This window comes from Oncorhynchus mykiss, chromosome 27 (genome assembly GCF_013265735.2).
Source record: "Oncorhynchus mykiss isolate Arlee chromosome 27, USDA_OmykA_1.1, whole genome shotgun sequence".
NCBI lineage: Eukaryota > Metazoa > Chordata > Actinopteri > Salmoniformes > Salmonidae > Oncorhynchus > Oncorhynchus mykiss.
In genome coordinates, this window is record NC_048591.1 from 2,731,908 (window position 1) to 2,752,370 (window position 20,463).

At 43.3% G+C, this 20,463-nt stretch overlaps 1 protein-coding gene across 6 annotated transcripts in view; it reads left to right on the forward strand.

Moving 5' to 3' along the window:
• Window positions 1–20,142, forward strand: part of abcc5 (ATP-binding cassette, sub-family C (CFTR/MRP), member 5) — a 64,046-nt gene extending 43,904 nt beyond the window's left edge. For 2 of the 6 annotated variants that reach the window (XM_036965103.1, XM_036965102.1), the window contains 13 exons: window positions 421–517; window positions 778–962; window positions 2,862–3,008; window positions 4,462–4,591; window positions 8,656–8,938; window positions 13,601–13,787; window positions 16,397–16,486; window positions 16,731–16,920; window positions 17,139–17,298; window positions 17,502–17,580; window positions 17,806–17,919; window positions 18,076–18,240; window positions 18,609–20,142. In XM_036965103.1, the coding sequence (XP_036820998.1) occupies window positions 421–517; window positions 778–962; window positions 2,862–3,008; window positions 4,462–4,591; window positions 8,656–8,938; window positions 13,601–13,787; window positions 16,397–16,486; window positions 16,731–16,920; window positions 17,139–17,298; window positions 17,502–17,580; window positions 17,806–17,919; window positions 18,076–18,240; window positions 18,609–18,710 (1,929 nt within the window). In that variant the 3' untranslated portion in view covers window positions 18,711–20,142. Of the gene's footprint in view, window positions 1–420; window positions 518–777; window positions 963–2,861; window positions 3,009–4,461; window positions 4,592–8,655; window positions 8,939–13,600; window positions 13,788–16,396; window positions 16,487–16,730; window positions 16,921–17,138; window positions 17,299–17,501; window positions 17,609–17,680; window positions 17,722–17,775; window positions 17,920–18,075; window positions 18,241–18,608 lie in introns of those variants that run through there. The other 4 variants (XR_005040002.1, XR_005040003.1, XR_005040004.1 and 1 more) reach the window with 4 other exon arrangements.
• Window positions 20,143–20,463: the final 321 nt, after the last annotated feature.

The window sequence follows — 20,463 nt, forward strand, 5'->3', positions numbered from 1 at the left end:
CAGGAGACCATCCGTCACCTCATCAGGAGCATGCCCAGGCGTTGTAGGGAGGTCATACAGGCACGTGGATGCCACACACACTACTGAGCCTCATTTTGACTTGTTTTAAGGACATTACATCAAAGTTGGATCAGCCTGTAGTGTGATTTTCCACTTTAATTTTGAGTGTGACTCCAAATCCAAACCTCCATGGGTTGATAAATTTGATTTCCATTGATAATTTTTGTGTGATTTTGTTGTCAGCACATTCAACTGTGTAAAGAAAAAAGTATTTAATAAGAATATTTCATTCATTCAGATCTAGGATGTGTTATTTTAGTGTTCCCTTTATTTTTTTTGAGCAGTGTATATTGAGTGTGGTCTGTATTGTGGTTGAATTGTGGTTCATGTTACTTGTAACATGTCATTGTTCCTCAAAAGGTGCCAACTAACAAGTCTGGGAACTCCTTAAAGAAACCCCCAGAGAACACAAAGTCTGGATCTGTAAAGAAGGACAAGCCTGTTAGCAAAGACAACGGTACGGAACCATTGTACTAGCCACAGAGTGTGTGCGTTCATATGTGTGCATGCATGCAGACTACTGCTGTGTGTGTGCTCGTGCTTCAGGGATGTGTGGGGCTGTATCTCAAATGTTTTAATTGGCTTCCTGTCCTCAGCTTCAATTAGAAAATGTCACCCACCATAACCTCGTCCCCAGCTGCAAGGTGGACGGAAGTGTCTGGGAACGAGATTTCACCCAGCGCAACCTCTTACTCAACCTCCCTCCTTGTCCCCCAGGCCAGCTGATGCAGGTGGAGGAGCGTGGGCGGGGCTCAGTTCCCTGGTCTGTGTACGGCGTCTACATCCAGGCCTCGGGTGGAGCGCTGGCTTTCCTCCTAATCCTGGCCCTCTTCGTCCTCAACGTGGGCAGCACGGCCTTCAGCAACTGGTGGCTCAGCTACTGGATCAAGCAGGGCAGCGGGGTGAGTGGCACAGGTGGCATTGGGTGGCAGGGTTTGCATCGAGTGGCAGGGTTGGGGGAGGGTCAATGTAATTTCAGTGTAGTTGTCGATTCTGGAAGAGAATTCGATTTGAGAGTAGAAAATCTGACTGGAAAGTGAATGGCATTGATTTGAGTTGGAACATTTAAAAAAAACAGAAGTGTTGATTTGGAAAATCAACTTTATTGTTTACAACGGTGTTGCCTTTGATCCGTCCGTTTTAAATCAATATGCAGATATGATAGTGATGTGAAACCCAATGCCGTTGGTTGTGGGTCAATTCCTTTTCTATTCAGTCAACTTAGGAGATTCATTGGAATTCCTTTTTAAGAATTGGAAAGTGCCATTCTCTTTCAAGGTGGATTTGTCAACACAAATTCTATCTTCAAGAGAGAGCCTGATTACTTACCGAGATTAGTTGTTTAGACTTTGTTTAGGCCTAAACGTTTTTGGGGGGTAAGTTGAACATTCTGGAAAACTACCAGAAAAGTACAAACTGAACTTGTCTTTGTTAGAAACTGTAACAACAATAACTCAGAAGTAGTAGTCGTTAAACTCCCCAACACTATTAACTGACAGTTCTCACACACTAGTGTTGGTGTGTGAGTGAGATATGGACATAAGCTGCTCAACTAATCAGTGGTGAGAGCAGGTGTAAGGGGAGCGGTATACTTAAATATTGAATGTGTAAATTTGACCTTGATCATTGACTATGTGTGTGCGCGGTGTTGCTGGGGGGTTAGGTGTAGTATATTCTTATCTGTGTACACCACCAGTCAAAAGTTTGGACACACCTACTCAGTCCAGGGTATTTTTTCATTTTTACTATTTTCTACATTGTAGAATAATAGTGGAGACATCAAAACTATGAAATAACACATATGGAATCATGTAGTAACCAAAAAAGTGTGAAACAAATCAAAATATATTTGAGATTCTTCAAAGTAGCCACCCTTTGCCTTTGACAGCTTTGCACACTCTTGGCATTCTCAACCAGCTTCACCTGGAATGCTTTTCCACATATGAGTTCCCACATATGCTGAGCGGTTGTTGGCTGCTTTTCCTTCACTCTGCGGTCCAACTCATCCCAAACCATCTCATTTGGGTTGACGTCGGGTGATTGTGGAGGCCAGGTCATCTGATGCAGCACTCCATCACTCTCTGAGGAGACAGACTGTTTACCTTGCCCTTTGAACTGAATAACAGCTCGCTGGATGGGCAACTTAAGGGTCAGTAGACAAACTGCTCTTCCAAGGACTTCCCAAGGCCTCTACCAGAGCCGCTCCCCCATGCATTCACCTGCCAGAGAGAGAGGCTGTTAGAACAATTCATTTGTTTCATATAATGCTTTTCCAGATGCTCCTCTAACCATTTGTCATTCAGTGCTTTTAGGGGTTAGGGGCCTTTCATAGGCCCAACAGCAGAAGATACCAGGTTAGGGGAGGGTTTGGCTGGCCGGGGTGTCCTTGTCCCATTGCGCACGAGCAACCCCTGTGCAACCCCTGGGCGCATGCACACTGACATGGTCGCCAGTTGTACAGTGTTTTCTCCGACACATTGGTGCGGCTGTCTTCCGGATTAAGCGAGCAGTGTGTCAAGAAGCAGTGTGGCTTGGCAGGGTCGTGTTTTGGAGGACACATGGCTCTTGACCTTCGCCTCTCCCGAGTCCCGGGAGTTGCAGCGATGGGACAAGACTGCAACTACCAATTGGTTATCACGAAATTGGGGAGAAAAACGGGGTAAAAAGTAACCAAAAAAAGCCTGCTTGTCGCCAGGTCAACTCCCACCTTTATTGATTGACCTGGGATTTGAACCATCAACCACCCCCCAGAATACTCCCTTATCTGAGTATTGAATATGCTGTCCTGTGTGTGTGTGTAGAATACCACAGTGTTGGTGGGGAACAGTTCGGTGGTGAGCGAAAGCATGAGGGACAACCCCCTGATGCAGCACTACGCTGGAGTCTACGCCTCGTCTATGGGTGTCATGCTGCTGCTCAAACTTCTGCGCGGCATCATATTTGTCAAGGTAAAGGATCAGATAATAATTTCACTGTGAGGTGAATGTGACAAATCAAATTTGATTTGGTTTTGTTGTGCTTGTTATGTCTGGTATTGTATTGTGTGTTTGTGTTAACCCCAGAGAGACTATGCCAAAGGACTGATGGATGAATCTTAGTAAACTAAACTACTTCACTAAAATAGATCATGTATAATGTACACTGATCAAAAATATAAATGCAACATGCAACAATTTCAAAGATTTTATTGAGTTACAGTTCATTTAAGGAAATCAGTCAATTTAAATAAATTCATTAGGCCCTTATCACCTATAGATTTCACATGACTGGGCATAATATGCATCTGTTGTTGTTGTTTTTAAAGGTAGGGGCATGGATCAGAAAACCAGTCAGTATCTGGTGTGACCACCATTTGCCTCATGCAGCATATCCTTCACATAGAGTTGATCAGGCTGTTGATGTTGGTCTGTGGAATGTTGTCCCACTCTTCAATGGCTGTGCGAAGTTGCTGGATTTTAACGGGAACTGGAACACACTATTGTACACTTTGATCCAGAGCATCCCAAACATGTTCATTTTGTGACATGTCAGGTCAGTATGCAGGCCAAGAACGGGGATATTTTCAGCTTCCAGGAATTGTGTACAGATTCTTGCGACACAGGGCCGTGTATTATCATGCTGAAACATGTGATGGAGGATGAATGGCACAACAATGGGCCTCAGGATCTCGTCACGGTATCTCTGCATTCAAATTGCCATTGATGAAATGCAATTATGTTAATCGTCTGTAGCTTATGCCAGCCCATGCCATAACCCCATCATTGGCCACTCTGTTCACAACGTTGACATCAGCAAACCACTTGCCTACACGACACCATACACGTGATCTGTGGTTCTGAGGGCGGTTGGACGTACTGCCAAATTCTCTAAAATGACGAAGGCGTCTTATGGTAGAGAAATTAACATTATCTGGCAACAGCTCTGGTGGAAATTCCTGCAGTCAGCATACCAATTGCACACTCCCTCAAAACATGAGACATCTGTGACATTGGGTTGTGTGACAAAACTGCACATTTTAGAGTGGTCTTTTATTGTCCCAAGCACAAGGTACACACCTTTGTAATCAGCTTCTTGATATGCCACACCTGTAAGGTGGATGGATTGTCTTGGCAAATAATACATTCTCACAAACAGGGATATTCATTTTACCTTTATTTAATGTAATGTAAACAATTTTGTGCACAAAATTTGAGAGAAATAAGCTTTTTGTGCGTATGGAACATTTCTAGAATCTTTTATTTCAGCTCGTGAAACATGAGACCAACACTTTACATGCTACGTTTCTATTTCTGTTCAGTGGAGTATGGTCACATCTGTCTAAAACATTTGAGCTATGTGATATAGAAAAAGTGTCGCTTTAAAAATCCCAAAATGGAATGACTACTATTATTGTACCCTCAGGGCACTTTACAAGCTTCGTCCAGGCTGCACGAGGAGCTCTTCAGGAAGATTCTCCGCAGCCCCATGAAGTTCTTTGACACCACGCCCACTGGACGGATCCTCAACCGCTTCTCCAAAGACATGGACGAGGGTATGGACCACCTGGAGCAGTCCTCTGACACATACTTGGGTTGTGTTCATTAGGCATCAAATGTTAGAAAACCGACTGAAACAGGGAGGGACCACCTGGAGCAGTCCTCTGACACGTACCTGGGTTGTGTTCATTAGGCATCAAACGGAAGCAAACCGACAAACAGGGAGGGACCACCAGGAGCAGTCCTCTGACACGTACCTGGGTTGTGTTCATTAGGCATCAAATGGAAGAAAACCGACAAACAGGGAGGGACTGCCTGGAGGTCGCTCATTTTGATTTTCCGTTGTAAAATGTTTCAAATTGCTTTCTGGCTCATGCCCTAATGAACACAAACCTATTGTACTGTACCAATCTACAAACCCGCAAATGAAAAAGGAAAACAATAAAAGGGACAGTTTGATATTTTGGCAATGAAGCCCTTTATCTACCTCCCCAGAGTCAGATTAACTTGCGGATACCATTTTTGTCAATGTGTCCAGTATGAAGGAAGTTTCTCAAAACAATGCTAACTGGTGTTAGCGCAGTGACTGGAAGTCTACAGCAAGGTTTTTTCAATCGGAGGTACTGCTGGGGGTCCGGAAAAAAAATGTTGACACATGAATATTACATCCCACTTAAAAAATGCATAATATACAGTACTGTTCAAAAGTTTGGGGTCACTTAGAAATGTCCTTGATTTTGAAAGAAAAGCACATTTTTTATGTCCATTAAAATAACATCAAATTGATCAGAAATACAGTGTAGACTTTGTAGACTTTGTTAATTGGGCGGCAGGGTAGCCTAGTGGTTAGAGCATTGGACTAGTAACCGAAAGGTTGCAGGTTCGAATCCCCGAGCTGACAAGGTACAAATCTGTCGTTCTGCCCCTGAACAGTCATTGAAAATAAGAATTTGTTCTTGCCTAGTTAAATAAAGGTAAAATAAAATGGTGTAATTGGTGTAGCTGGAAACGGCATATTGTTTTTAAATGGAATATCTACGTAGGCGTACAGAGGCCCATTATCAGTACCAATCACCAATCAGTACTCCTGTGTTCCAATGGCACGTTGTGTAAGCTAATCCAAGTTTATAATTTTAAAAAGGCAAATTAATCATTAGAAAACCCTTTTGCAATTATGTTAGCACAGCTGAAAATGTGTGCTGATTTAAAGAAGCAATTAAACTGGCCTTCTTTAGACTAGTTGAGTATCTGGAGCATCAGCATTTGTGGGTTCGATTACAGGCTCAAAATGTCCAGAAACAAAAAACTTTCTTCTGAAACTCAGTATTCGTGTTCTGAGAAATGAAGGCAATTCCATGTGAAAAATTGCCAAGAAACTGAAGATCTCGTACAATACTGTGTACTACTCCCTTCACAGAATAGCACAAACTGGCTCTAACCAGAATAGAAAGAGGAGTGGGAGGCCCCATTGCACAACTGAGCAAGAGGACAAGTACATTAGTGTCTAGTTTCATAAACAGATGCCTCACAAGTCCTCAACTGGCTGTTTCATTAAATAGTACCCGCAAAACACCAGCCTCAATGTTAACAGTGAAGAGGTGACTCCGGAATGCTGAGACTTTTTTTTGCGCGTACTATTTAATGAAGCTGCCAGTTGAGGACTTGTGAGGCGTCTTTCTCAAACTAGACATTCTTGTCCTCTTGCTCAGTTGTGCACCGGGGCCTCCCACCCCTTTTTGTGCCCAATTTCGTGATATTGAATTGGTAGTTAGTCTTGTCCCATCGCTGCAACAGCCCTATGGACTCGGAAGAGGCGACGGGTAGAGCGTCCGCCGAAACATGACCCAGCCAAGCCGCAATGCTCCAATGATGCTCCACTCCAATGATGACAAGACTGTAATAATAATATATTGAAATTACAGCAACAAACATTGTAGATTAGAAATTATGGGATGTAACTGTGAATGGACTACTGGTGTGCCATCCCCTCGGCCTCAGCAATGGATTAGTCCACTGAGACAGGCGTGCATCAGACAGGTGTCTCGTGTGCCATATATACAGTGGGGCAAAAAAGTATTTAGTCAGCCACCAATTGTGCAAGTTCTCCCACTTAAAAAGATGAGAGAGGCCTGTAATTTTCATCATAGGTACACTTCAACTATGACAGACAAAATGAGGGAAAATAATCCAGAAATCACATTGTAGGATTTTTAATGAATTTATTTGCAACTTATGGTGGAAAGTAAGTATTTGGTCAATAACAAAAGTTTATCTCAATACTTTGTTATATACCCTTTGTTGGCAATGACAGAGGTCAAACGTTTTCTGTAAGTCTTCACAAGGTTTTCACACACTGTTGCTGGTATTTTGGCCCATTCCTGCTGTTGCTGGGCAACACTGACTTTCAACTCCCTCCAAAGATTTTCTATGGGGTTGAGATCTGGAGACTGGCTAGGCCACTCCAGGACCTTGAAATGCTTCTTACGAAGCCACTCCTTAGTTGCCCGGGCGGTGTTTTTGGGATCATTGTTTCAGCCATGTTTCATCTTCAATGCCCTTGCTGATGGAAGGAGGTTTTCACTCAAAATCTCACGATACATGGCCCTATTCATTCTTTCCTTTACACGGATCAGTCGTCCTGGTCCCTTTGCAGAAAAACAGCCCCAAAGCATGATGTTTCCACCCCCATGCTTCACAGTAGGTATGGTGTTCTTTGGATGCAACTCAGCGATCTTTGTCCTCCAAACACGACGAGTTGAGTTTTTACCAAAAAGTTATATTTTGGTTTCATCTGACCATATGACATTCTCCCAATCTTCTTCTGGATCATCCAAATGCTCTCTAGCAAACTTCAGACGGGCCTGGACATGTACTGGCTTAAGCAGGGGGACACGTCTGGCACTGCAGGATTTGAGTCCCTGGCGGCGTAGTGTGTTACTGATGGTAGGCTTTGTTACTTTGGTCCCAGCTCCCTACAGGTCATTCACTAGGTCCCCCCGTGTGGTTCTGGGATTTTTGCTCACCGTTCTTGTGATCATTTTGACCCCACGGGGTGAGATCTTGCGTGGAGCCCCAGATCGAGGGAGATTATCAGTGGTCTTGTATGTCTTCCATTTCCTAATAATTGCTCCCACAGTTGATTTCTTCAAACCACGCTGCTTACCTATTGCAGATTCAGTTATCCCAGCCTGGTGCAGGTCTACAGTTTTGTTTCTGGTGTCCTTTGACAGCTCTTTGGTCTTGGCCATAGTGGAGTTTGGAGTGTGACTGTTTGAGGTTGTGGACAGGTGTCTTTTATACTGATAACAAGTTCAAACAGGTGCCATTAATACAGGTAACGAGTGGAGGACAGAGGAGCCTCTTCAAGAAGAAGTTACAGGTCTGTGAGAGCCAGAAATCTTGCTTGTTTGCAGGTGACCAAATACTTATTTTCCACCATAATTTGCAAATAAATTCATTAAAAATCCTAAATCCTCCTTTTCTCATTTTGTCTGTCATAGTTGAAGTGTACCTATGATGAAAATTACAGGCCTCTCATCTTTTTAGGTGGGAGAACTTGCACAATTGGTGGCTGACTAAATACTTTTTTGCCCCACTATACATGTTTTTTATATTTGCCACTGCTCGACTAAAAAATCTTGGGCGACCAACAGCCTGTCGACTAAATGGGGTCAGCCCTAATTTGCCAACACATGGCTAACAGATGCTCTTGGGGAAAATGTTTTTGGAGTTACCTTTCTAGTTAATAGGCTAGAGGCATGTTTTTCATTTATTTTGTCCCTTGGCAAGAAAAGGTTGAAGACCCCTGGTCTACAGGAACAGCTAGCATGCTAGCTGTTCCCATAGAGTTCCAGTCATTGCGTTAACGTTAGTTAGCATTTGCACTAATTCTAATTGGCAACTTCCTTCAAACTGCATGCAGAGACGTAAAAATGTTATCCATAAGTTCATCTGACTCTGGGGAAGTAGATCATTTCCTACTGACTTTGTAACAGTAATGATAGTAATGAAGTTGAGTGTTTTTAGTGATTATACAAGTGGAATAAGTAACAGTCACTGACTGAACCATCTTTCTTCTTGTCTTTTCTCTCTCTCCCCACTCTTCCTCCCTCCCTCCCAGTGGACACGCGGCTGCCGTTCCAGGCGGAGATGTTCATTCAGAACGTCATCCTGGTCTTCTTCTGCCTGGGCGTGATCGGCAGCATCTTCCCCTGGTTCCTAGTGGCTGTGGGCCCCCTGGTGCTGCTCTTCACTGTGCTCCACATGGTGTCGCGCGTGTTCATCCGCGAGCTCAAGCGCCTGGATAACGTCACCCAGTCGCCCTTCATCTCGCACATCACCTCCAGCATCCAGGGCCTCTCCACCATCCACGCCTACAACAGGGGCCACGAGTTCCTGGACAGGTGAGCTGTCGAGGTATAGGGTGAAGTTGCCTCTAGACACTAATCTTGGATCAGTTTCACATTTTTTCCACTAATTGTTAAAGAGATAGTTTGGGATTTTGGCAATGAAGCCCTTTATCTACATTACTTTGCGAGAGTCAGATGATGTGGATACCATTTTTATTTATCTGCGTCCAGTATGAATAAAGTTGGAGGTAGTTTCAAGAGGTTTGGGTGCAAAAGAGAATGTGTAGCAAGACGGCTCCTGATAAAGTTCTCAGAGGCTATTTCTGGGCATTCACCCAAGAAACTCAATGTTCTATCCTGGGTCTATCCTGGGTCTTGTCTTGTCTTGTCTTGTCTTGTCTTGTCTTGTCTTGTCTTGTCTTGTCTGTCTGTCTTAAAAATATGTATTACATTATAGCTACTAATACCAGTGGTGATTTTAGCATGTAAATCTTGGTGGGGCAAACAAAACAAAGTGGGATGCCTACCAGAAAAGCCACTACTAAACAATACATTAATTGCACTATAACGATGACAAACTGTTAGGGCCTGTCGCAACAGTAGTCCCAACACCTTACCACTGCTACACCTGGCTATCAGCCTTGTCTGGCAGTGAAACAGTTCATTCAGCCTCATTTACTGCCTATTAAAAAAACATAGCTGATATGGCTGACTTGCTTAAACAAATGTGGCTTCTCCTGGCAGAAATTTTCAATGTCTACTTTTACTAAGGACTTACACTTGGCCTGTGATGTAGTGTCCCCATGAGTGACCGAACACTGAGGCAAGTATTAATGCCAAAATAACATGCAAAATAGGCCATTGTAAAGTGTGCTCGCCGTCTGGTCTTGGTCAGTACCCTGCAGCATTCTGTAGGTTTTGCAGTTGAGGCTTTCTTGGGTAGACCAGACAGGAGATCGTTACAGTAGTCAAGCCTGCTTGTAATAAAAGCATGGATGAGTCTCTCTGTATCAGTCTGAGAGAGAAACAGTCACACCTTGGCAATGTTCCTCAGGTGGTAAAAAGCTATTTTAGTCACATTCCTAATGTGTGATTTGAAATTGAGTTCAGAATCTAAAATAACACCTAGATTTTTTTACCTGTAGGCATACTGTTAAAACATTTTTTAAATAGAAATGTATCTAAATACATAAAGACAAATGACCTACTGAATAATACTAGGTTTCTTAAATATGATTTCAACAAAAAAATATGGTGAGATGATAAAATCTCCATCATATAACAAAATGTTGCAATTTCTTTGTTTGAAAGGTATTTTCTAGCTTTGAATACCAGAAGAGTGAGATGATCAGCAGTGAGCCTCAGCAACCTCACATTTCCAACTTCTGTACAACACAAACCATCCACAGCAAAAAAGCTATCACCAATTCCATAATGTCAGACCTGATTGTGGATTGTAACATGCCCCTGTCAATAAGTGAACACGAGCTTTAAGTCACTTTTTGATAGTGGTTGAAAGCAAATACACCCAGTCTGTCACAGAGCCGTAACCTCCAAGATTTACAATCTGGTTGCCGACAGGCAGGCACAACTCAAAGACCAGATGACACAAGCTAACCACGTCTTTGTCACGGTAGACATATGATCTGACAGAAAGTTGAGAGGACTCCTTGGGGTCACCGCCCACTGGATTGAAATGGAGAATGAAGTCCAATCTGCTGGAATGGAATCGCTTTAGAGGATCACACACGAGAGCGACTATGCAAGCAGTTTGAAGGCATCTGTGACGAGTATGGGATCAACCACAAGCTAGATTGCACGATGTGACAATGCAGCTAACATGAAAACGGCGTTTACAGTGTGCATCTCAAGTGAAGAAGAGGCTGTCCATGATGATCACCACCTAGATGATCCAGACATATGGAATAACCTGGAAGTTGAAGAACAGGGGACCATCGACAATACTTTCAGTAAAAATTGTCATCAACAACATTTAAAGTGATTCGCACATATATTGCAACTAGTGGTGGGGGACGGGTTGAAGGAGACTGAAGTTTTCTGTCCAGCTCATTCTAAAGTGTCTAAGATTAGCTCATTGCTCCACACTAGCACCACTTTAACAGAGGCTTTTTGGGGTGTTTGGAGTGAGGGGAACTACTGCTACAGTGAATTTGCTGGAACTCCACGCTAGCACCACTAACAGAGGTGTTTGGAGTGAGGGGGACTACTGCTGCAGTGAACGTGTTTGAACTCTACACTAGCACCGCTTTAACAGAGGTGTTTGGAGTGAGGGGGACTACTGCTGCAGTGAACGTGTTGGAACTCTACACTAGCACCATTTTAACAGAGGCGTTTGGGGGTGTTTGGAGTGAGGGGGAACTACTGCTGCAGTGAATGTGTTGGAACTCCACACTAGCACCACTTTAACAGAGGTGTTTGGAGTGAGGGGGAACTCCTGCTGCAGTGAACGTGTTGGAACTCTACACTAGCACCACTTTAACAGAGGTGTTTGGAGTGAGGGGAACTCCTGCTGCAGTGAATATGTTGGAACTCTACACTAGCACCACTTTAACAGAGGTGTTTGGAGTGAGGGAACTCCTGCTGCAGGGAATGTGTTGGAACTCCACACTAGCACCACTTTAACAGAGGTGTTTGGAGTGAGGGAACTCCTGCTGCAGGGAATGTGTTGGAACTCCAGACTGAGGCAGGTGACAGCAGTGCTCCCATTACAACTACCTCAAGTTTTTGGATGCTTGAAGAGGAGGAGCATAAGGAATTCATATTTTCATTGATAGTGTGGAAACTACTGAAAGAGTTTGGCGACTTTCTTCAGCCTTTTGCAGAAACCACAGACATTACCCAAGCACAGAAGTGGTCACAATCAGTGCAATGGTTCCTTGCATTATTTCCCTACACCATCATCTGGAGATGCAGAAACCACAAGTGAGCTACCTTACTGACCTGGTTCGAAGTCTCCAAGCATCACTGAACAGGAGATTTCTTTGAATCTTCATCCATGTCAAGATAGCACCCTTCTCAGACCATGTCCATCTTCAAGCAGCTTTGCTAGATCCATCCTTTACACTGATGTGGCTGGAACAACACGTTCTGGTGGGATGATGGAATTAAGGACAAGGTGACTGAAATGGTGAAAGTGCGTGTCTTTTTATCATAAAAACAGTCCAAGTTTACCAATATAATTAATACTTAGCTTAATTCATTTAATTTACACAGCATTTTAATTTTAAATGGTAAACTACTAAAATAGTAAGACTAACCATTTTTTTTGTCTTTATTTTTTTTTAAATGTAATTCTGCAAGAGGCTTCAGAGACTAAGGAACCTGTGGATCCAACCACCACTGAGGAGGAGGGACTGTTGTCTGGGAGAGGAGTCAGGGCTGTTTTCAGCATATCGCTAAAGACAAAGAAGAGAACTGTGTGGCCTCTCCAGCATCTCAGTGGCCACTCCAGCATCTCAGTGGCCACTCCAGCATCTCAGTGGCCACTCCAGCATCTCAGTCACTAACTTGACATTTGCGAAGGACAGAACAACCTCTGGGCTGTTCAGAAACACAATTCTTCCACTGTTCTGAGTGGCGATGAGGGTCTTGGCAGTTCCCGCATTAGTTGCTCCTGTGGAGCGTGTGTTCAACCATACTGCGGCCCTTTCGCTCACAAACGGGTGATAGACTCTTGGGCAATTTCATATTTTTCAAAAGAAATGCATTGTCAGAGAGAGAGGAAATGAATGATGATAATGTAGCATAAAAGTCCTTAGAGGACATGCAATGGCTGCTCTGAAGGTTGCAGTCACAATACAACTTTTTGGATCTTTTGTTGTTGAAAACTAAAGAAACTTGAGACTAAAATTATTGCCATTGGTGCCATTTGTATTGCCTTTCTATCAGTAATAGTAATTATTTAAAAAATTATAACAAACATGAAAAATAATATAACCAACATGATCTTTGACTCAAGTTTGTTATATAGTGTACTAGTAGTATAAGAAAAAAAGGAAATAAAACAATTGCATTGAAATTAGCATAAAACACTTGAGTTGATTACTCAAAACTCAAAATTAGGGAATTGTGACTTGACTCGACCTGAGCTGTGGAACTTTACTTGAGACTTGCCCATTATTACTTGGGACTTGAATTAAGACTCGAAGGTTAAGACTTGAGACTTGCTTAGGACTTGCAAAATTGTGACTTGGTCCCATCCCTGCTTTATATTGGATGCAGAGACATAAAAATGGTGTCCACTAGATAATCTGACACAGGGGAGAAGTTAAAGGTTAGTGTGGGGTGAGTGGAAGCTGATCCTAGATCTGTACTGGAAAACATGCTCCACCGAACCCCTCAGATCAGTCTCGTTAAAGATGCACTATGGAAGTTTAGTCTATAATTGTTTACGTCATATATTCGCCTGAATGTTGCCTCTGTTTTTCATATATGATGTCTTATCAATCCGTTTATTATCTCGTGAAATCACACACCCTCAGTTCGAGGCAAACCAATATGCTTTTGTTCATGAGTATGGGGAGGCTTTACCCTTTCTGTACAGTGGGGTCATTATTGTGTCTTCTGTCTGTTTAGGGCATCAGTTTTGGCTCAAGAGCACCCCCAGAGACAAAGTTCTACACAGCACATAGTATCTTAGTTCCTTGATGACTTTTTCTCAAGGTTCCCGTCTGTCTGTCTGGTTGTGTCCTCCAGGTATCAGGAGCTCCTAGATCAGAACCAGGCTCCCTTCTACCTGTTCAGCTGTGCCATGCGCTGGCTGGCCGTGCGGCTGGACGTCATCAGTGTGGCTCTGATCAGCATCACCGCGCTCATGATCGTCCTCATGCATGGCCAGATCCCTCCGGCCTACGCCGGCCTGGCCATCTCCTACGCCGTGCAGGTCAGTGCTTCTCCTATTTCCAAATCTGTCACTACGGGAGGGGGAATCTTAACTTTCACTTAAATTAGTTAGATGCTAGCTATCTAAAAATCAATGGGGAATGATGGGGGCATCCATACAATTTTCCCAATTTCATGGCCAAATCAACTGAAATAATGTTCAGTTTGACGTTACTTAAAGGTGATTTGGTCTTTTTTTCCCCCTATTCTTTTTTACGTTGCACTGATGCCCTTATCACTAAGCAATACATAGGTTGTACGTTCAATTCATGCAGTGATCACATTTACATACAGTATGCAGTACATTCAAAGTACTGTAAATGGTTTAGGGTAAAAGTGTCTGCTTAAGTGGCAGATATATTATAAAATACATGCTTTTCTCTTACAACCACAGCTCTCCTCTGCCTTCTTCCCCTCACTTTTCTCTTCATTTAGCAGTATTACTCCCCTAGTCTTTCTCCTTTACTCTGTTACTTCCTCTGTTTCTGTCACTTTTCTCTTCATTTAGCAGTATTACTCCCCTAGTCTTTCTCCTTTACTCTCGGTTACTTCCTCTATCTTCTCCTCTGTTTCTGTCACTTTTCTCTTCACTTAGCAGTCTTACTCTCCTAGTCTTTCCCCTTTACTCTGTTACTTCCTCTGTTTCTGTCACTTTTCTCTTCACTTAGCAGTATTACTCTCCTAGTCTTTCCCCTTTACTCTGTTACTTCCTCTGTTTCTGTCACTTTTCTCTTCACTTAGCAGTATTATTATCCTAGTCTTTCTCCTTTACTCTGTTACTTCCTCTGTTTCTGTCACTTTTCTCTTCACTTAGCAGTATTACTCTCCTAGTCTTTCTCCTTTACTCTGTTACTTCCTCTGTTTCTGTCACTTTTCTCTTCACTTAGCAGTATTACTCTCCTAGTCTTTCCCCTTTACTCTGTTACTTCCTCTGTTTCTGTCACTTTTCTCTTCACTTAGCAGTATTACTCTCCTTGTCTTTCCCCTTTACTCTGTTACTTCCTCTGTTTCTGTCACTTTTCTCTTCACTTAGCAGTATTACTCTCCTAGTCTTTCCCCTTTACTCTGTTACTTCCTCTGTTTCTGTCACTTTTCTCTTCATTTAGCAGTATTACTCCCCTAGTCTTTCTCCTTTACTCTCGGTTACTTCCTCTATCTTCTCCTCTGTTTCTGTCACTTTTCTCTTCACTTAGCAGTATTACTCTCCTAGTCTTTCCCCTTTACTCTGTTACTTCCTCTGTTTCTGTCACTTTTCTCTTCACTTAGCAGTATTACTCTCCTAGTCTTTCTCCTTTACTCTCTGTTACTTCCTTTGTTTCTGTCACTTTTCTCTTCACTTAGCAGTATTACTCTCCTAGTCTTTCCCCTTTACTCTGTTACTTCCTCTGTTTCTGTCACTTTTCTCTTCACTTAGCAGTATTACTCTCCTAGTCTTTCCCCTTTACTCTGTTACTTCCTCTGTTTCTGTCACTTTTCTCTTCACTTAGCAGTATTACTCTCCTAGTCTTTCTCCTTTACTCTCTGTTACTTCCTTTGTTTCTGTCACTTTTCTCTTCACTTAGCAGTATTACTCTCCTAGTCTTTCCCCTTTACTCTCGGTTACTTCCTCTATCTTCTCCTTTGTTTCTGTCACTTTTCTCTTCACTTAGCAGTATTACTCTCCTAGTCTTTCCCCTTTACTCTGTTACTTCCTCTGTTTCTGTCACTTTTCTCTTCACTTAGCAGTATTACTCTCCTAGTCTTTCTCCTTTACTCTCGGTTACTTCCTCTATCTTCTCCTCTGTTTCTGTCACTTTTCTCTTCACTTAGCAGTATTATTATCCTAGTCTTTCTCCTTTACTCTGTTACTTCCTCTATCTTCTCCTCTGTTTCTGTCACTTTTCTCTTCACTTAGCAGTATTACTCTCCTAGTCTTTCTCCTTTACTCTCTGTTACTTCCTTTGTTTCTGTCACTTTTCTCTTCACTTAGCAGTATTACTCTCCTAGTCTTTCTCCTTTACTCTCTGTTACTTCCTCTGTTTCTGTCACTTTTCTCTTCACTTAGCAGTATTACTCTCCTAGTCTTTCCCCTTTACTCTGTTACTTCCTCTGTTTCTGTCACTTTTCTCTTCACTTAGCAGTATTACTCTCCTAGTCTTTCTCCTTTACTCTCTGTTACTTCCTCTGTTTCTGTCACTTTTCTCTTCACTTAGCAGTATTACTCTCCTAGTCTTTCCCCTTTACTCTCTGTTACTTCCTCTATCTTCTCTGTTTCTGTCACTTTTCTCTTCACTTAGCAGTATTACTCTCCTAGTCTTTCTCCTTTACTCTCTGTTACTTCCTTTGTTTCTGTCACTTTTCTCTTCACTTAGCAGTATTACTCTCCTAGTCTTTCCCCTTTACTCTCTGTTACTTCCTCTATCTTCTTCTCTGTTTCTGTCACTCCACTTTCCCTTCCATTCCTCACTCATCTTTCCCTTGATTGGTTGTTATATATCTAAACAGAGCTGCGTAGATCCATTATATTATACGTACTTGGTTAAAAGAGGAGTACATGGTTGCAGTAGTACAGATGACATTAATGCGTTTAATTTGATAAATGTCTTCTCTCTCTCCCCCTTCTTCTCTCAGCTCACAGGGCTGTTCCAGTTCACAGTCAGACTAGCCTCTGAAACTGAGGCTCGCTTCACTTCTGTGGAGAGGATTCATCACTACATTGAGGTTACTTTACTGCATATGTTGTCTCACGACCACTGTGACCTACAGCGTGTTTTCATCATTCTCAAACTAAGAAACTCTAAGAAGACACATCTTATAGCCGAGGCCTAGAGTTTCAGAGTTATTTTAAACTCTGTTTTTAAAGCCTTTTGGGCCGCAATGTATACATTTGAAAGGTGCTAAAGAATTGAAGTGCAGTATTATTATTATTATGAACCCTAAAGCGGTCTCCTCTGCCTTCCCCCAGTCTCTAGCGCTGGAGGCCCCGGCCCGCATCAAGAACAAGGCGCCCCCGCCAGACTGGCCCCAGGAGGGCGAGGTGGTGTTTGACAAGACGGAGATGAGGTACAGAGACAACTTGCCGCTTGTTCTCAAGAAGGTGTCCTGCACCATCCGTCCCAAGGAGAAGATTGGCATAGTGGGCCGGACGGGCTCAGGTCAGTGGAAACAGTCAGTGAAACATCTCTCGAAGCCGTGCGCTGTTTGATAATGTATCTGAAAATTCTACTTATCCATAATATGATCTTGTGTTATATATCCAGGACCGAGGTCAATTTCACTTCATTCCTATTCCTAAATTTTGCTCCGTATTTGTTTTATGGCTGGCGAATGTTACATAATTGTACAGCGTATGTCCCCCCTGCTCTGTCCACAGGGAAGTCTTCTCTGGGCGTAGCTCTGTTCCGTCTGGTGGAGCCCTGTGGCGGCTCCATCAAGATGGACGGCATCAACATCTGTGACATCGGCCTGGCCGACCTCCGCAGCAAGCTGTCCATTATCCCTCAGGAGCCTGTGCTGTTCAGCGGCACAGTCAGGTGGGCACGCCACTCAAACGCTCGCTGTACTATTGTGACTGTAAATGAACACGGTCACTCGCCTGATGGTCCCAGATGTGGTTGTGTGGTTTTGCTGAGTTGCCACAAGGGATTTTCCCTTTAGTCCCATCCACTGATGAATGTAATCTGGTGACTGTCGATGCATTGTCTTGAAGTTGTCCTTGTCCTGTATCCACCCCCAGGTCAAACCTGGACCCCTTTAAACAATACGCCGAGGAGCTGATCTGGGACGCTCTGGAGCGGACACACATGAAGGAGTGTGTGAGTATCCGGAACTCGGTTGTCCAGAGTAAGAGACTACACGAGAGAGTATGCTCATACTAGATGACTGGTTTTTAGAAAGATGCTTGTGTGCCAGCAGGTGGGGTGGAGTTATAGGCACAGAGGCTCAGAAGGGAAGAGGTAACACAGGACTGAGAAATTAGATCCATGTTTAATTTCCTGTCTTTGATTCAGTACTCTCTCCCTCTCTGTCCATCCCTCCAGGTGTCTCAGCTGCCCCTGAAGCTGGAGTCAGAGGTGGTGGAGAACGGAGAGAACTTCTCCATGGGAGAGAGACAGCTGCTCTGTGTTGCTAGAGTCCTGCTCAGACAGTGCAAGGTACCCTACAAAATTGGAATTGAGAGAATTGTAATTTTCATGTGTGTTGACATCCCAATAGTTTTCTGGGTAGTCAACCTTGTGGGTAGAAGGAGAACTTTAAGTCTTCTTAAGTGCTTTTCTGACTTAGCTCTCGGTGACCCCTCCCCCTCTCAGGTCTTGATCTTGGACGAGGCAACGGCAGCGATGGACTCGGAGACGGATTCTCTGATCCAGGAGACAATCCGCAATGCCTTTCAGGACTGCACCACCCTGACCATAGCCCACCGGCTGCACACCGTACTCAACTGTGACCGCATCATGGTGCTCAACCAGGGACAGGTACACACAACACAAGCTCATCTACTGTACACTCACTCGCCTAGTACTATTTGTGTAGCAGAACTAGCTAGCTAGTGAGTCCAGAAGCTGTGTTTCCCTGTAGCTCAACCTTAGCATGGTTTTAGTAGGGCAGGAAGCTGCTTTGTGGTCGCAAAGTTGTTTCAAACAAGGGTTCGAATCTCGGGTCGGTCATACAGAGACGGACAATGAGGTTGCATACATTCACATTTCCTGTCTCTACAACAGGCTAATGGGCTTGGAAGGCTTTTAGGTCTTACTAAATCAACATGTATGTAGTGATACCCCACATTTATGCTCCAAGGAATCCCTAAAGCCTTGTTTTGTTTTGTTTTCTCCATTTCATTTAGGTGGTGGAGTTTGACGAGCCGTCCAACCTGCTGGCCAATGAGAACTCTCGATTCTGTTCCATGCTGGCTGCCGTGGAGAACAAGATCTCTGTGAAAGGCTAAAATGGGTACAGAAGGCACAGATGTGCCCTGGAGACGAGGAGAGGGGAGGACGCTCCCAAAGGGGTCCAGCCATCTGACCTCTTCCTCTGCGTACCCACCCTGAGCTTACCGCTCAGCATGTGGAGGAGTGCAGCATCAGACCATGGAATTAGAATTCTACGGTTGCACCAGGTCCTTGGTATAAGGCAAGGGCTGCCCTGAGGAGATGCTTGCTCAGAAGCCATTTCAGCTGGAATGGTCAGGGAACCACTGATACTGTACTGTCTTTAGTAATATATAAGAAATAAAGCTTTACATGTAGCTATATTCATAGCATAACTGGTCTGTTTTATAGGATATATCTATATATACATATATTTACAGTGGTAAAATATGCTTTATTTTCTACTGACTCTATGTACAACGTAGTTGTATGAAATGTATTATTGTATATTCACTCGTGTTTTACCATCATTGCTGTCTAACTTTGCTGTTTATTTTTTTTTGCGGCTTGAAACATCTGTAATCCTTTCTCTTGTGACTTGAACCCACGAGCCCTTAAACCCTGGACCCTGGCACAAGTGGTGGATCTGTGGGGCCTAGTGGGATATAAGACTCTAGGAGAGAAATGGTGCTGCTTGTCCTCAGTGTTTTCACTGGGCAATCAAAAGGACGTGCTTAAAGGTAGAGGGTATCCCCCCCTTCTTAAAGGTAGAAATAACCCTGCTTAAAGGTAGAGGGTATCACCCCTTCTTAAAGGTAGAAATAACCCTACTTAAAGGTAGAGGGTATCACCCCTTCTTAAAGGTAGAAATAACCCTGCTTAAAGGTAGAGGGTATCACCCCTTCTTAAAGGCCTTGTATGTCTGCAGCCTAGTCCCTCTCTTAACTCTCTTTCTTCTGACTTGTTATTATCATGATTATTTTGACTGCTGTTAACTTCAGTTTGTTGTTACTGTTTGTCACAGCCCTTTTGCACTGATGGTGAAGCTACAGGGGGTCGCCATCTGCTGTTGGGGAGGTCCTGCGACTGTTCTACATTATTATTATTATTATTATTATTATTATTATGGTGACATAAAAGATGCCTGTTGAGCACAAGGTCTTTGTGATTTGAACAAGATTTCATTCTCTTTGCCCTGACCCAGTGAATATTTTATGTGTGTGTTGTCAATCTGCTCATTGACACTGTTTGGACCAGAACCACACAGATTATAACACTCCTGCACTGGGTGTAGTAGGGAACCTCTATCCTGTCTTTGCAGTATTGAGGTGATGCTCATACTGTAACTACGAATAACCTCGGCAAGCCTTGCAGAATGTGTGTCGTTCTGTCATTTCTATTACTTTTTATAGCCTTAGCATGACTTCATTATTGCCTTGTTAACAGGGTAGGATGAAGTGGAAAGGGATCGCTTTGAAATATTCTGTCAATAAAACTATTTTAGCTTTACCTGTGTGTTCTTTGTCAGTGTTGTTGATGGGTGAGGGAGAAAAGGAGATTTCTTCTTTGGGGGAGGGGTGGGGGTTTACAAGTGGCAGCAACATGCTGAATTGGGAGTACAACATACATTTGAATATTGACATTTGCAATACTTAAACACAGAATATGTGGGAGAGGGGTGGTAGGCTATGCTTGATGAAGGGAGAACATAAGATCTACAATAAGAGGTGAAGCCAGGTCCTGCCAGATTGAATACTGGCCTACCCAATCAGGGGGTCTTAAAATATATATATTGACACAGTAAAAGTTAAACATTTGGACACAAGTTTT